General features: G+C 50.6%; 1 protein-coding gene across 1 annotated transcript in view; it reads right to left on the bottom strand.

The window, feature by feature from the left end:
- syt7a (synaptotagmin VIIa) overlaps window positions 1–16,303 on the bottom strand; it is a 68,360-nt gene that overhangs the window by 19,451 nt on the left and 32,606 nt on the right. The window contains exons 3-4 of the mRNA XM_056599011.1: window positions 9,022–9,101; window positions 7,394–7,528 (exon numbers count right to left, since the gene is read on the bottom strand). Of these exons, the coding sequence (XP_056454986.1) occupies window positions 7,394–7,528; window positions 9,022–9,101 (215 nt within the window). The remainder of the gene's footprint in view (window positions 1–7,393; window positions 7,529–9,021; window positions 9,102–16,303) is intronic.

Raw genomic sequence — 16,303 nt, forward strand, 5'->3', positions numbered from 1 at the left:
TTGTCACACACTTTACCAAAAGTCTTCACAATACATACACATACACGCACACACACACACACACACACACACACAGGCAGACACACACGTATGAACACACACACTGACATACCCAAACACACACACACCCAAACACACACTCACACTCACACTCACACTCACACTCACACTCACACAGACACAGACACAGACACACACACACACACACACACACACACACACACACACACACACACACACACACACACACACACAGACACCCACCCACCTCCACCCCCACCTCCACCCCCACCCCCACACACACACACACACACACACACACACACACACACACACACACACACACACACACACACACACATAAACACACACACACATAAACATAGTATGAGCATGATGCAAACTATTGAAACGGCGTCCAAGCTCATATCCTTCCCTGGATGTCAGGTGTGATAGAAGACCCAGAACGAGAGGACCACAGAGAGCGTCCAGACACCCACAGGTACTGTACTGAAGCAGAGAAGTTATCCATCCTCAGTCACAGCACATGGGGAAGACAGAGAGGCAGAAAAGGTAAACACTCACAGAAAGGACTTGACATCGAGGCCACGGTTGCGTATTTGGCCCATCATATGATCCCAGCTGCCGGGGTTATCGTAGGGGCGCCCGGGTACGCCTCCGCCCCGACCCCGGGGGCCACCTGACCCGGCCGGGCCACCCCGGGCGCTCCGGCACGCCCCTCGCGCGCCTCCTCCTCCTCCTGCTCCTCCTCCTCCGCCACCTCCCCCTGCCCCGGGAGCCCCCGCCTGGCCAGGGACGGTGTTGAGCTGGCCCAGGCTCTGGGAGGTGGTGGGGGGCTGGCTGAGGCCTAGGACGGGCGGGTGGATGAGGGGCTGCTGGAGGCTCTGCTGGCGGAGCAGCGTGCGGGGCCGGGCCAGGCCGGAGGGAACGTGCTCCAGGGCGGACGCCGACGACAGAGGCTCGTCCCCGAAGCTGGGAGGGCAGAGGAGCAGGTAGGGCAGGGAGCGGGAGGCGGGCCGGCGTCGGCACAGGTTCAGGGGGTGCAGGAGGGGGTCAGAGGTCGAGGGCGAGGGGGATGAGGAGGAAGAGGGAGGAGTGGCGATGGCGGAGGGGGGCAGCCGAGGGTCAGGCGAAGCGGAGAGGTGAGGAGTGGGAAGAGGTGTGAGGGTGGAGGAAGACAGAGGAGGGGAGGAGAGGCGGGATGGGGAGAGGCGGGGTGGGGAAGGGCGGGGTGGGGAGGGGCGGTCAGGACAGACCTCCGAGGAGTTCCAGGCCCCATCAGAACCCAGACACGGAGGAGGAGAATCCAAACAGCAGGCGCATGACCATGAGGGGGATCGGGGTGAGGAAGCAGAGGAGGCGGGGTTTGATGATGAAGCAGCAGAGGAGGAGGAGGAGGAGGGGGAGGAGGAGGGGGGAGGGGTGCAGGGGGGAGGGGAGAGGAGAAGGAGGAGGGAGACAGAGAGCAACGTGAGGCAGCAGCAGTAGCAGCAGTAGCAGAGGTAGCAGTAGACGTCGCACGCCGAGTGGTCGCTGTGCGCGGCGTGCTGGCCGTAGCCCGGCCACGGACCCTCGTACTGCGACCGCTGCAGGCTCCCTGTGTGCGAGTTCACCTGCCGCGCCGTGGTCGACTTGGGCGTGCGCGAGGCGTGGGCGAGGGGTCTGCGTGCGGGTGCAGAGGCGGTGCGTGGCGCCTGCTGACGGAGGTGTAGCTGGCGTGGGACGGCGGCACGGGCCGGGGCGGGGCAGCCGTGGCGAGGCACGTGGCGTGCGCTGATCTTGGTGCCGGCTGCTCCGAGTCCTGAGGGCTTTCTACTCTGGCGGACGATCCCCATGTTCTGTCTTTACTCCATTGATGCATCTACTTTTATTCTCTCTCTCTTGACTCTCCGTCTTTCTCCTCAAGTCTGTTTTGCTCTTTTAAATACACGCTCAGGTCTGAGGCGTCCCACATGTGTGTATCTCCCCTCCCTTCCTCTCTCTTTCTGCCTCTGCCTCTCTCTCCCCTTCTGTCACTATCTCTCTCCCTGTCCCTCATCGTCTAATTTCCCACTCCTCCTCTCCATAAAGACTCTTTAATTGACCCATTATCCTTCTCTAATGCCTTCTATCTCTCATTTTCCTTGGAATTAACAAGACCTGTGAAAGGCTGTTCTCTGACAATATGAGACAATTTCTCTCTCTCGTGCAAATCAATGTCATTGTCGATCTTCCTATGCAATATATTGAACAAGTCTCTCTGTATATTCCCTCCATCTCACAGAGATCTGTGCAAGGCCTAATTAGGTCATGAGAGAAAGACAGTAACATCAGTTAGGTGCGTCTGCACCTAACTGCATTGCTTCATCCAATAGGATCTGTGTTTACCTAGATTTCATTCTGTGTACTTTGGCGTCATACAAAGCATAAAAAAGTGATAATAATGCAGTAATGCAGAAATAAAAATGGACAGTTGGGGATAAGGTTGTGGGGAATGGAGAAGAATAGAATTGCAGCAGGATTTACAAGGTGGAAGAAGAACCACAGCGATGAAGGGAGAAATGGCAAAGATAAGGAAGACGCAAAGGGTGAGAGTGGGAGAGAGAAAGAGAGAGAGCGCGAAAGAGAGAGCGAGAGAAAGAGCATGAGAGAGAGAGAGAGAACGCAAGAGAGAGAGCACAAGAGAGAGAGAGAGAGTGCGAGAGAGCGCGAGAGAGTGAGAGAGAGACCGCGAGAGAGAGAGAGAGAAAATGGGGTGCGAGACACAAACACAAGAGACACCGACACTTATAGCAGCCTGAAAATAGAATCCAATTATAGACAGGGGAAGGAGAAAAATGAGCGGAGGAGAGGACGACAGAGGTAGCGATGGTAGTGAACGTGTTGCGCTGGGAGAAATCACAGCCAGAAGGCGCTAAAACAAGGTGCAAATAAAAAAAAAAAACGAGAACAAAAACTGAAAATGAGACTCCTTTATAGATCGCCGAACAGACGTCTTCGTCATTCACCGTACTTCAAAGATGGAGGCAAAGAGAGCCCATCCAGACCGGAACAGCTATAGCTAGCGCTAGCTCGGCTACCGCAAACTGGTCTAATTAAGAGCGGGGGGGACGTCGTTCCTGACAGACGGACTGCCAGCGTGTGCTGCAGGGTGTGTGTGAAAGACGCGGCGGCATGATGGCGGCCGGTGTCACACGGAGCCACGGAGCAGTGGCAGCAGGACGCAGTGTCCCCCGAGTGTGTGAGCAGAGTGCTAATATTCGATAATTGCCTATTGATCACATGTTGATTGCGAAGGACTTCAGACTCGGACTCACTGACTCTGTACTGTCTGACTCCGGCACACAATACAACCTGGAACAAGATAGCCTCCCCCTGATTTCCCACGTGTGAAGATTAAAGTCTCTTATCGCTGCCTGCAATAGCACGGACGGCAATTGACATCACCACCGTTGCAGCCCGTCGACATTAACATGAGGAAAAATAATTCACATTCTCACCAGAAATCACTTTGTCTCCGATATAAACGATAGGTCTTGTTAATATCTTGTTGGGTTATTGCTTTATCCCTTTATCCTTACAACATCAAAGACATCAGAATGCTGCACAATATCTTAAAAAAGAAGTGAGAAGCTGAAACGGCAGCTCTTCTCTTCCCGTCTCCGTCTGCACTCACCTGTCGGGCCGCAGGCCGCCGGACTGCACGTGGCTCTGGACCGTCTGCCATCGGCCGGCCCTCGCCGCCCCCGCCATCAGGCTCTTCGCACTGTCGTTACCACAAGCCCCCCCCCCATCCTCCCCCAGTCCCCCCGGGGCCCCCTTCTGACCCCCAGAAACAGCCCCACTACAGGGCAGGAGAGAGAGAGAAGGCCATGACCACACGTACGAAGGGATGCACAAGGGGAGAAGGGCGGGTAGGCAGAGGGGTAGAGAGATAAGTCGAAAAGAGAGAGAGCGAGGGAGAGAGAGGATGGGACACACAAATACATAGAAGTCAAGATTAAACAACCACATGACTGAGTGGAACAGTAGCAGTGGGGCACAGTGTGCACAGGGAGGGCTATCTTCCCAGGCCCAGGGACAGGCAGGTGGGGTGGGGGAGGGTCAGGAGTCCATTGAGGAGCAGCAGGCGGAGGAGGAGGAGGAGGAGGATGACTAAGAGGCAGGAAGGGTGGATGAAGGTGAGGAGGTGGAGGAGGGCGAGGAAGGAGAGTACATCACAGGGAGCCTGTGGGACGTTACTAAAGTAGCCGCCATGTTTGGCAGGAGGAGGAGCAGCAGCAGGAGCAGCAGGAGGAGCAGCAGGAGCAGCAGGGGTCAGAGGGAACACGAGTGGGAGCACTTTGTTTCCCTGTCTGCTATCAGTAGGGCCCTCTGTTTCTCAGAGCAGACACAGGATACACCCAGACAGACATCTTGATCAAACATCCCCCCAGCTCTTAAAAGTGGCCTTCAATAATGATATGCTGTGCAGCTGCTATGAAGCTATGATAAAGATACTGAAAGACATATTATATATGACAATGGACAGCACTACCAAACCGTATCATATTGTAATATGCACTTCAAAGAGTTGGGTCAAAGTTATGATCTGCGGCGCACAGGGCTGCTAATGCTATCTGTGATCTCCTTAAACCTATCTTAAGATGTGCTGGGGGATACAGACGACATCAGCAATGACAAAATGATGATGGAATCTAAAGCACGTTAGTGCCCTCTGGTGACATGACCACGTGCCATTACTATGCAGTCTGCAGAGTGCTCCAGCACAGGGGGGGAAATACCAGATACCATTTGTATATAAAGGCAATTGTAATGAGATCAGAAGCAGCGTGGGGGCTTGCCTGTGCCATTCTACGTGTGTGTGAAGGTTGCCGCCCTGTCAAATATAAGCCAGACCGATAGACCTGTCTGAGCACGTACACACCAATCAATCACCAAGAGGGCGTCCCAGTCTGAGACGTGGGCCTCATTACCCAGCCAACCACAAAGGCGGCTGTCCTTAGCCTGCAGCTTAGCATGCAGAAGCAAGCTGGCCGTGCTCGATGTTAGGACATGGTCTAATTTGATGGATTGACAACCCGTGTGTCATTTAGCAGAAGTACACTGCTAAATAGAAAGATTTCTCCCCATTTTCAGTGCCAGTGGTTTTCACTGGCACTGAAAATGGGGAGAAATCTCCTTGGGATTGTAAAAAATGTGAGTTTGACTTCAACTGAGTTTGAATGAATTTCTGATGAATGAGGTGAAAAACCTCCCCCAATCTCTACGATTGGTGGTTCAGTATTGGTGCCGACATCACAGATTGACTGACGCCAATATTAAACATTAAAGTGACCACTGAACTGCAAAAACAAATAATAAGTATGATGATTGATGCAACATATTTAACCTGCTTGGCAAATTTGGCCCAGTGTCCGTCCCCAGATTGAAAGCTGCTGGTCTCAGGGGGACCTGAAGGGAGGGCCGTCTCCTGGTCGCATGTGGCTGACCTTAGGAGCACATTTATGCAGTGCAAGGACATCAACCATCAATTAATTTGAATCAACTAGTGTATGCCTTTATCTGCCATCCATTCCCTTATTTACCATTTACACAATCATAACATTACACAAGCCATAATATGTTAAAACTGTTTTTAAACACATCTTCACATTCTAGTATGGCTTTATGCAGCATCAATGGACACCTTGGGGGTTTCTCATTTCTTTAGCAAATTACTTTTTAAGAGCGTAAGCCCAAGGCCTGATGAACTCAGCCCTCATATTCTCCCTGAGTCCTCTGACCGTAATCTATCTTTCCTTTGCTCTCATAAATCTACGGCTGCCATTCCTCCTGGCAATTCCACGTCACACCCCACCCCTGAGCGGCTTAGCCAGTACAACACGGCGAGGCATCAGGCTGCTTACGGGACACCCTGTGTGTGTTGCCCCCCACTGTGTGAAAAACAACCACAAGACTCACTTAAATGCATGCAAAACCTCTCCGTTTCGGGGTCTTATTATGTCCTCACAACCTCGTACCATTCACATGTTAGATCAAAATCAAAATCACATTCATAAAATAAAACACAATTCCTCCTGCTTTGTATGTGCCTTAGGTGCAGTGCTAGAAGGTGGCTGGGTCAGGGGAAGGTTGGGGGAGAGCCACACAACATGGTGAACCACATGGTGAACACCAGCCGCACCAGACCACAAACCTGCTGCAACGGTCAACCCTCCACAAACAAAACGACCACAAGACCACCACTGCAGCACTCGGGACGGGGCACCGAAAAGCAGGTCGTTTACAGAGATGCAGGTGGGGGTTAATGCTCAGTCATGTTATCAGGTGGGCTAAGAGGGTTGTCCGTCTCCATGGTAACGCCCCATGGGAGAGAGAGGTGACAGGTTAGAGGTAAAGGGGTTAGCGTGTCTGGCAGGGCTGCAGTGAATGGGGGGGCCACGGACGCACCTTTTATAGGTTCATTCTGGTCTACAGGGACTGCGAGCGTAGTGTTTAAAGCCAGCGGGTTCCAGCTAGCTGCTGTAACGGCTTCATCTTCACCCTCACATGTTTGTGCAGATTTTGAGCAATCAGGAGTTACGATTATGGGTCCCCAGTAGATATGCCCGGTTTCATTAGTTTCTGCCTTCTTGGTGGTGGAATAGTGGTTAAACAAAAACAAGGACATTAAAATATCTCATTGCAAATAGTCTGTGATCAAATATTAGAAGGGATTTTCTGCCCCCCGGCATCGACTATTTCTGAGGAAACCATAACATTAAGGAATGGGGGCGGACACTAAGTAAGGTTTGCAGGCACATTATCTTAATGTTTGAGGGTATGCCTAATTATTTGCTGAGGATGCTTGCAGGCTTCAATCATATGGAAGGCTGAAAAGACAGAAGTGAGAGGAGAGGAGGAGACAAGAGAGACAGACAGAGGAAAGGAAAAGAAAAGAAGAGAGGAGAGAGGAGGGAAGATAAGGGAGAACAGGTGAGGAGAAGATAAGGAATAGAGGGTTATTTCTTATTTCACGAGGAGAAGAGAGGAGAGGCGAGGACAGGAGAGAGGAGAAGAGAGGGGAGGAGATTTAAGGGGAGAAGAGGGGAGGGAGGAGAAGAGAGGGGAGGGGAGCGATTAGAAAAGAGGAGGGGAAAGGTAAGGGGAGGTAAGGGGAGAGGTAAGGGGGTAGGAGGGGAGGGGAGAGGAGGGGAGAGGTAAGGGGAGAGGAGGGGAGAGGTAAGGAGACAGTAGGGAGAGAAGAGTGGGGATGAGAGGATAGGGGAGATGAGAGAAGAGGGTATTAATGCATGTGGTGCCCCTGCCTCACGACAGCCCTGCCAGACGGGGGATGGGGAGGGGGGGATGGGGGGGGGGAGTCTCTTACCAGTCTTTGACCAAGACTCACTTGAGCGTGAGGCGAGGGTCTCCGTATGGGGCATAGGGAGAAATGTTTAGTACGAACTCCTTGGGCGGATAGGAGCTCCACCTCTGCTGCTCTGTGCTGCTGTCATTGTTATTCCAAAAGTCTCTGTCTAGGTCGCTGTGGCCAGAGAGAGAGACAGGTCAGAGCAACACAACCATGGACCGCCAGCCGCGGCAGCAGACACACTTTCTTCTCCTCCTCCTGCAGGGAGGGGCGGGGCGGGGCCCGGGTCCGGCCTGGGGGGTCCTCCCGGGGCATCGTCACAAGGACTTGGTAGTAAACGACAAGAAAAAATAGAGCCACATCCATGTCTTACATCATGCTTACACTCACGGTACAGAGGGATGTTGGGGAGAGGAGGGGAACATTGAGTGGGGGGGGGGGGGGTCACTGAAGCTGAAAACACATTGTGCTGACGCGTGTTGAGACACATTAAGAAGGGCGGGGGGGAGAGAAAGAGGTTATTCAGATGCAGAAGGAGAAAATAAAGTTAGAGCGTAATAGAGACAAGCGCATTCGTATTTCCCGGTTGAGACGTTCAGTGTTTCGTTGCGAGAGGCGGCTCCTTCCTCCACATACGGGGAAAGCACGGGAGCATGTAAAGAATAAGGCAGAGAGGTAAATCCCAGGAGCAGTCGGAATAGATGAGGGAGAATGTGAGAGTAATCACTGATGCCGTTAGAAGTCACACAGTGGTCATACACAGAGAGTTAAGGCAGAGAGAGACAGAGCAGGAGGGAGACAAGCAATGCACTCAGAGGAGAGAAGGAGTCGAAGCTGGGATGACAAGCAGAGAGTGCACAGACGTCGCTCCCGGAGCCAGGGAGGAAGAAAACACAAAAGTCACCTAGGGAGCAATAAGATGAAAACAAATACGATTTCCCGAGCACCAGAATCCACTGTTCTGGTGTAATTTCCCTTATTTTTTTCTTCACACAGAACGATCGCAACGACATGCGTACAAACACCCCAACATGAAATGTGACGATTCCGGCGGGGAGAGGCGTTCTTGGTCAGGTTAATGCGGACATTCATAAGAGATTATACAATGCTGACATTTTCTCTCATTGACCTACACAGACTCTGCTCAGTCACAGCAGGCCAATACTGAACTCCACATAGTTTCCGGTACTTTGAAGAAAAGCTTAACGAAATCATTCTGAATATTTATCCTGGAATAGAGCTGGAATCATCTGCCAGGAATTCCAGATGCATATACCTCCTTTGCTGCTGTCCTGCGTTGACCCTAAGTGAGCACTCTAGCCCTGGGACACAGACGTAGGCTTTTAGGGACACTTCCTATCTCCTTCAGCGGGCAACAATAGAGCTGGGGCCCACATCAGAACCGTGACCTCCCATTGGCCAAACCTTCATGTACAGTGTGGCCGATAAGGCAATCCCAGTCCAATCTACGAGGTCTGATTAATTCATCGATTCATTCCTGTTCTGCTCTACCTGTTTCGTCCAGAGATCTCACTCAATTAAAATCAAGGGAAGGACTAATTAGGGGTTTCCCTTTGTGCGCTGAACACTAAGGGGCCTTAAGTGGGGACAGGACGGAGCTGAATGTCACCGGACCACTGTAGTCCAGCCCGTTGCCAAGCACCTACTTGATGGCTTTCTTCTCCCCGCGCCCACGGGCCGAGTCTGGAGTGTCGGCGGTCTCCACTCCAGGTTTATTCCTCTTCCCCTTGAGAGAAAAGGCAAGGAGGGGAGAGAAGCACAAAGGTTACCTCAGATCTGTTAGCTTTGAAGCGCTGCGTCTAACTGTGTGCATTTCAAGTGTAACCCCCCCCCCCCCACCATCTCGACCCCCCACCCCTTCCCCCCTGTGTATTATCTCGGCTGCTGCACGCCATCATTCCTTTAGCTGATGGTTTTCTGATTATGCTCATCAGACTCAGAAGCGATTCTGCGGTGAAGAGACCTTCCTGACTGATTATTATTTTACCCACCCTGCCATTTATACGGCAATTGCTGCTTTCGAGGAAGAACGGTGTGTGTGACTCGTGTGCTTCGCCTGAACCGGCGGTTCCACAGGCAGAGCGCCATCCGCCGTAACCATGGAAATGATGGCAATTCGGAGGCTTCAAAAGGGCGAGGTCCTCTCGGTGTGTTCTACTGGAAAGGCTCATTACTGGTAAAGGTGTTTTCACACGTGTCACAGAGCGGTTAATCTCTATTGATGCTTCGCCACAGAGACGGGCGTGAGGAGAGCAGCGCGGGACCCCATATCTCCCCCCCCCCACCCCCTCCACCCCCCGCACACCGTGCCCTAAAAGTGATGCTCTGATACACATCCAGGATGGGAGGAGACTCTCGGTGCCAGAAAATAGATGGGAGTAAAACACACCGAGCCATTCCCCCGGCTCCGCTTGTCCAATTGAATCTTTTCTTGGCTAAGGGGTTACTTCCTGCCGTGGCCTCACTGGCTGCACAGGGAGCAGGGAGAGAGAGAGTCTGAGGCTCATGGCCCGAGGCAGGGAGACGGACTATTACAACAGGCCGGACATGAACTCATCATCCTCCCTGTTCTCCCGTCCTGAGAACTAGCCGCTCCGCAGAAGAATACGCCTCTGGTGCGAGATTGGCCAGTCTCAACTAAAGAGTGCACTGGAAGACCAGCCAGCTAGAGGGACTTAGTCCTTCCCTTAGCAGCTCCTGATGGAAGACTCTGTCTGTCCCAGAGAGGGAGGACGCTCTAGATTAAAGGTTTGGGGGGTGTAACCAGTTTCAAGAAAACAGATTGCTTCCTCTATGGTGAGGCCTCGTGTGCCATCCCAACTCATTACACTCAAACACACAGAGAGGCCATCAGTAAATATGGGGGACGCTGCAGACAGGAAAAAACATCTCAAGTGTACATAGGAGTTGTCACAGCCAATTGGGCTCATGTAAATAATGATGCAAAGCCCGTTCATGAATGAAGCCGCGTCAGTGTATGGAGATCCAAATCCAGGCAGCGTTAGCCCGGCGGTTTGAGTTAGCGCCACCGTGGCATCCATACGAGGTAGACTCGATTTGGTTTTATCTCCGCTCCTCTTAGGCAGGCCCCTTACGCTGTGGGTTAGAACAGGCGGTTCACTAAGTAATGTTGAGTACAGCGCTGCAGAGAAAAACAAGGACGAAAAGATCTTTCTGAAAAGAGGTGCAAAAAGACACAAAGCTGTTCTTCCATTGTGTGACCTCAACACATTATTCATAAATGGATTATTATGAACTCAACATCTAGATCCATTTAGTTTTGAATCAATAAAGGAGGAAGGAAATAAATTGACATGCTACAGAGTGTGAAGTGTGAACAGGGCTTCATCCAAAATGGACGAATGCTGAAATACTAAAGTGAATGTTTGCTCACCACAAATCTTGGTCAGTTTTAACGTGGTCTAAGTGCAGCAGCATCTCACCCATGACTTGTCAAATGCGCTAAGGCAGTACAGCGTGAAACATTAGCTCTGTCATCTAAGTTAAAGAGACGTTTCTCCAAAGTGACTTAATTCAAATCATGTCACTCCACTACTTCAAGTGTCATCGTTTGCCGTTATAACATTTTATTCAGGGCAGCAAAATGAAAATGACTTCTTAAACATTTACCCCATTTGCAACCACACACTGAGTCCACACAATGATATCAGTCATGGGCTAAGCACCCGAACCATGTAGCGCGGTTTGGAGCACCGCTATTTCTGGTGACAGCAAAACAGGTACAATTTCTGGAAGGCAAACACAAGCCATCAGGGGAAATTCATGAATCATTTCACACGTCCGTAAACATGTTGGTAAGGTGGGAGCAGAGCGAGAATGAGTGAGAGTCCAGCAGAGTTAAAGGAGACAGAGCTGGAAATAGAAAATAGAGAATGCTACAAAAAAACAAAAGAGAGAGAGAGAGGGAGAGAGATGGCCGAACGGGGGGGGCCAGGGAGGAGATGAAAAAGCAGAGGGAGAATGGAGGAACAGCAGGTGAGACAAAGGAATTGGAACGGAGGGGACAGGTGTGAAGGGAGAAAAGAGAAAAGAAGAGAGGAGTGACTGACAGCCAGTCCCAGAGGGAAGGGGGATGGCTTGTGGAAACCAGGGAGGATGCAAACACCCTGGGCACTGTGACTTTTCAAACACACACACACACACACACACACACACACACACACACACACACACACACACACACACACACACACACACACACACACACACACACACACACACACACACACACACACACACACACACACATTCATGCGCACACATGCACGGAAACACGCACAGGATTTCATCCATTTTGATTGGTATCCCTGGTGTCATTCACTACAGTAGTAAATGACACATTTTTCACTATGTAAGATCAGCGATAAAAAAAAGACACATTCTCCAAGGTCAGGGAAAAGCACACAAAATGACATCACATATCGGAAATAATAACGCTTTAACTCAGCTGATTCCATTTAAATCAGTCGTCTCCGCATAAGATGAGTAACAGCTTCGGTAGCCACTAATCCCTGGCTCACAAAACCCCCAACCATTACCCAAACATATATGATGACGAGCCAATTATGATTCAACCCCATGTTGCCCGCGCTCTGTACTAGAGAAGATGAGGACAATAAGGGGCGAGCAGCACTGGGGAAGGCAGGGCTGTCCGTCTGGCTGTGTATCGCAGAGACAAAGGGGACAGAGTGCAACCACCACTCTCTCCACCGGGGCACTGGCAGACTCGGGGCTTCAAACCCAGCTGTGTTTGTTGTCTCTGGAATTAGCAGTCAGCCGAGGGTATCCGTACGCACTCGATATTACCCGGTTCACACTGTAATTAGCTCAAAGAGCGCGCCGTTCAAACCGTCGTCCAACTAGTAAATCATCGACTGATCATTTAGATTAACCTCCCTTTTTCCTATCCGTCAAAACAATGCCTTAACCTGTTACCCACTTTGCCATGCAGCTAATGGCTGCCACTTAATCTCACGGGGACAATAAATCCACACAAAGCCGTAGAATGAGCCCCCATATGATTTATATCTGACTCTACCGGTGAGGGTGCAGAGTGTCTTTGTCCACTCTAATGCATTACCGTTATATCACACAGATGAACGCAGAGAGCGCATTTTATTCCTCTCTCCATAATACCATAATTACTTTAACCTCTGTGTATTCCCGTCCGCTTTACTGCCGTGGTCATTAGCCTCTTCCTCTTCATCACTATGATGAGCTGCTACCTCCTAAACTGAGACGAGGGGCTGGCGGTGGCTGTGGGCCGATGGAGGGTTCCTCATGTGTGAACTCCAACCTACAGGGCACTATCAACAGCCGTGTGAGGCATCACAGTGCACCGGGCTCAGAGCAGTGCTCAGGGTTGGAATGGCATCAGCCTACCGCTGTTCGGACAGATGTTATCCACACCTCACCCACGCTGGCGTGGAAACAGCCCTGTTCCACACCCGTGCCTCATGACGTTCCTCCACGCCCTGCACAACATGGCAACCGGGCAACAAAATCACACCTACGGAAATCTCACGTAAGAAACATGTGTAACATGTATGCCCATTATATTGCCATAACATTATAAAGCCATCGCTACGTCGACGGCTATATGTTTCACGGAAAAGGACTACTGTGTGAAGAAACTAGGAAGATAAATATCTTAAATATGTCAAACTGAATAAAGAATTCAGTGTTATAGATGGGACAAAAAAAACGAACATCAATAAGAAGGGGAATGGAACGATCAAACAATTGGGTAAAACAACAACATTATAAAAGCTGCCGTGCGTCGACGAGGAGGACCTGTCAGCCACTGACCCAGCGCTGCCTGGCACGCAGTGTGTTTACTGCACTTTGCGCTACGCCCATCTCCCCGCCCGCGAGGTCTGGAGCCCCGCCCGCGGCGGAGGAAGGGCGGTGGCCATAAATAATACTTCCAGAGGGATAACACGCGGGGCAGCAGGAGGGGGAGGGCACTTTGTGATTACACATGAAAACTTTTAAAATAAAACAGAACGCCTCTCTCCAAACGTCCATGAATCATGACAGAAAGCGGGCATCACAGGCCCACCAGCCAATGACACACGTGTGTCCCGGGGTGAGGCTGTCCTCATGAAGGAGGACAGGCCTCCAACAGTGTGTGATCAGATCTAAGTTTAAACATTCATGTGTTGGGGACGTGAGTCTGAGTGCTGGTGCGTTCTGTGGTGCACGCCTGATCTGCATATATGAATATGTATGATATATAGTATGCAATGTGTAATCTGGTCATTTGGCTGGAAGATGAAAGTGTTCATGTTAATGCAGATTTAAACTGCATCTACTTTCAAATTATGGTGTCATGGGAACATGGTGCAATGTAAAATGGATAATAATAAATATCAAAGGGCCAGGATTACACAGAGGAGAGATATGGAGGAATTATACTACAGTATAATATACTATATACTAAAATATAGTACATAATATATATAAAATATAGTACATAATATTAATAAAAAACTTTCTACTATATTTCTAAATCTTACTGGTTACTGGTAATTATTTCTAAGCATTTAGGATTCATCATGTTTATCATAAATACTGATGGTGTTTGACCTCATGCAAGTGACTAGTGTGCTGGGCGGGGAGCCACACTACATTACCTAACCTAACCCCTAGGGGCCGCCGGCGGTACTGCAGGGGGTCACACCGCACCACCTAACCCTAGGGGCCGCCGGAGGTACTGCAGGAAGCCACACCACACTGCCTAAACCTGGGGGCCACAAGTTGAACTGCAGCGGGCGACACCGCACCACCAAACCCCTAGGGGCCACAGGCAGTACTGCAGCGGGCGACACCGCACCACCAAACCCCTAGGGGCCACAGGCAGTACTGTAGGGGCCACACCGCACCACCTAACCCCTAGGGGCCACAGGCTGTACTGTAGGGGCCACACCGCACCACCTAACCCCTAGGGGCCACAGGCAGTACTGTAGGGGCCACACCGCACCACCTAACCCCTAGGGGCCACAGGCAGTACTGTAGGGGCCACACCGCGCCACCTAACCCCTAGGGGCCACAGGCAGTACTGCAGGGGGCCACACCGCACCACCTAACCCCTAGGGGCCACAGGCAGTACTGCAGGGGGCCACACCGCACCACCTAACCCCTAGGGGCCACAGGCAGTACTGTAGGGGCCACACCGCACCACCTAACCCCTAGGGGCCACAGGCAGTACTGCAGGGGGCCACACCGCACCACCTAACCCCTAGGGGCCACAGGCAGTACTGTAGGGGCCACACCGCACCACCTAACCCCTAGGGGCCACAGGCAGTACTGTAGGGGCCACCGCGCACCACCTAACCCCTAGGGGCCACAGGCAGTACTGTAGGGGCCACACCGCACCACCTAACCCCTAGGGGCCACAGGCTGTACTGCAGGGGCCACACCGCACCACCTAACCCCTAGGGGCCACAGGCAGTACTGTAGGGGCCACACCGCACCACCTTACCCCTAGGGGCCACAGGCAGTACTGTAGGGGCCACACCGCACCACCTAACCCCTAGGGGCCACAGGCAGTACTGCAGGGGCCACACCGCACCACCTTACCCCTAGGGGCCACACCGCACCACCTAACCCCTAGGGGCCACAGGCAGTACTGTAGGGGCCACACCGCACCACCTCACCCCTAGGGGCCACAGGCAGTCCAGCGTAACTTCTGGTGTTCCGGCTGCACCAACAGTTTTAGGACTTGCCGTCCAGTCTAGGTCCTATTCGACTGTTGTCCATACCAGTGGGCTGGATGTAAAAGTGGTACTGGAGGTGGTGGAGCTCTGTATGTTATTCAGAGACGTGGTTGGGTAACACAGAGCCCTGGTGGTGCATGGCTGCTGTATGGAAATATAAATATAGTCATGTCCAGATTAAGGATGAATCCTTAAAGGTCCAGTGTGTGGAATATAGTAGCGACTAGCAGCTAGAACCCTGAGACATTGTTTAACCTCATCCTGTGATTGATAGTGATTTAACAGACATATATTTACAGGAAAATCTTTCACGTTAAGATAAATCATACAAAATATTGACACACAACGTAATCAAAATCTAAATAGCCTATCTCATTTGGAATGGAATGACAGGATGCTTTATGGGAGTTCTGTATAACATCATTTGTCATGTATTTTAATAACATAATTAGTGTTTTCATGAGGTTTAATAAAGGTTGTCTACCAAATGGTGGTAGTATATTTAAAATGAATGAATTGCTGATAACATTGACAAAAAAGATGGTTTGAAAATGCTTAATATTAAATAACACCACCTAACCTATGATAAACAATAATTTAACAAATGTATCTCTGTTACAAATGTATAATTATTTTTACAGAATGTGAAGTCCAAACAATATAATTTCATATACCGATATAATCATTACAATATCATAATAATAATAATAATAGTTAAACTAAATATGACCCATTATGCTCTTATTAGCAGCAGTTGTTTTGAAGATAAATTAAGTAAGATAATTACCACTATTTTCAACGTTTATACTCATGCAGTATTAGTTTGCCACTCAAGGAATAAATGATTCAATGTGTTTGATAGCGAGACCCCCACCACATTATAAATGTAAATTGTCCTACTTAAAAAACACAACATAGTAACCAGGAATTAAGTCATTAAGAAAGCCTTTACAGCAATTCATCTTGCTGCTGGTAAGCCCAAAAATCTATTAGCATTAACATAATGTAAAGCTAGAAGACTCATTGGAGCAAAGTGTCACTTGGTCATACAGCTCTATCTTCCTAATGAATGGCAGCCTCCCCCCAATCAATCACATTTCATACCCCATAATCAGTATGGACATGCCCTCCATCAGAGGTCAGAGCAGGGACTCTGCTGCCAGGGACCCTGCCAGTGATGCTGCCGGAC

This window comes from Gadus chalcogrammus, chromosome 9, assembly GCF_026213295.1.
Source record: "Gadus chalcogrammus isolate NIFS_2021 chromosome 9, NIFS_Gcha_1.0, whole genome shotgun sequence".
NCBI classification, from domain to species: Eukaryota; Metazoa; Chordata; class Actinopteri; order Gadiformes; family Gadidae; genus Gadus; species Gadus chalcogrammus.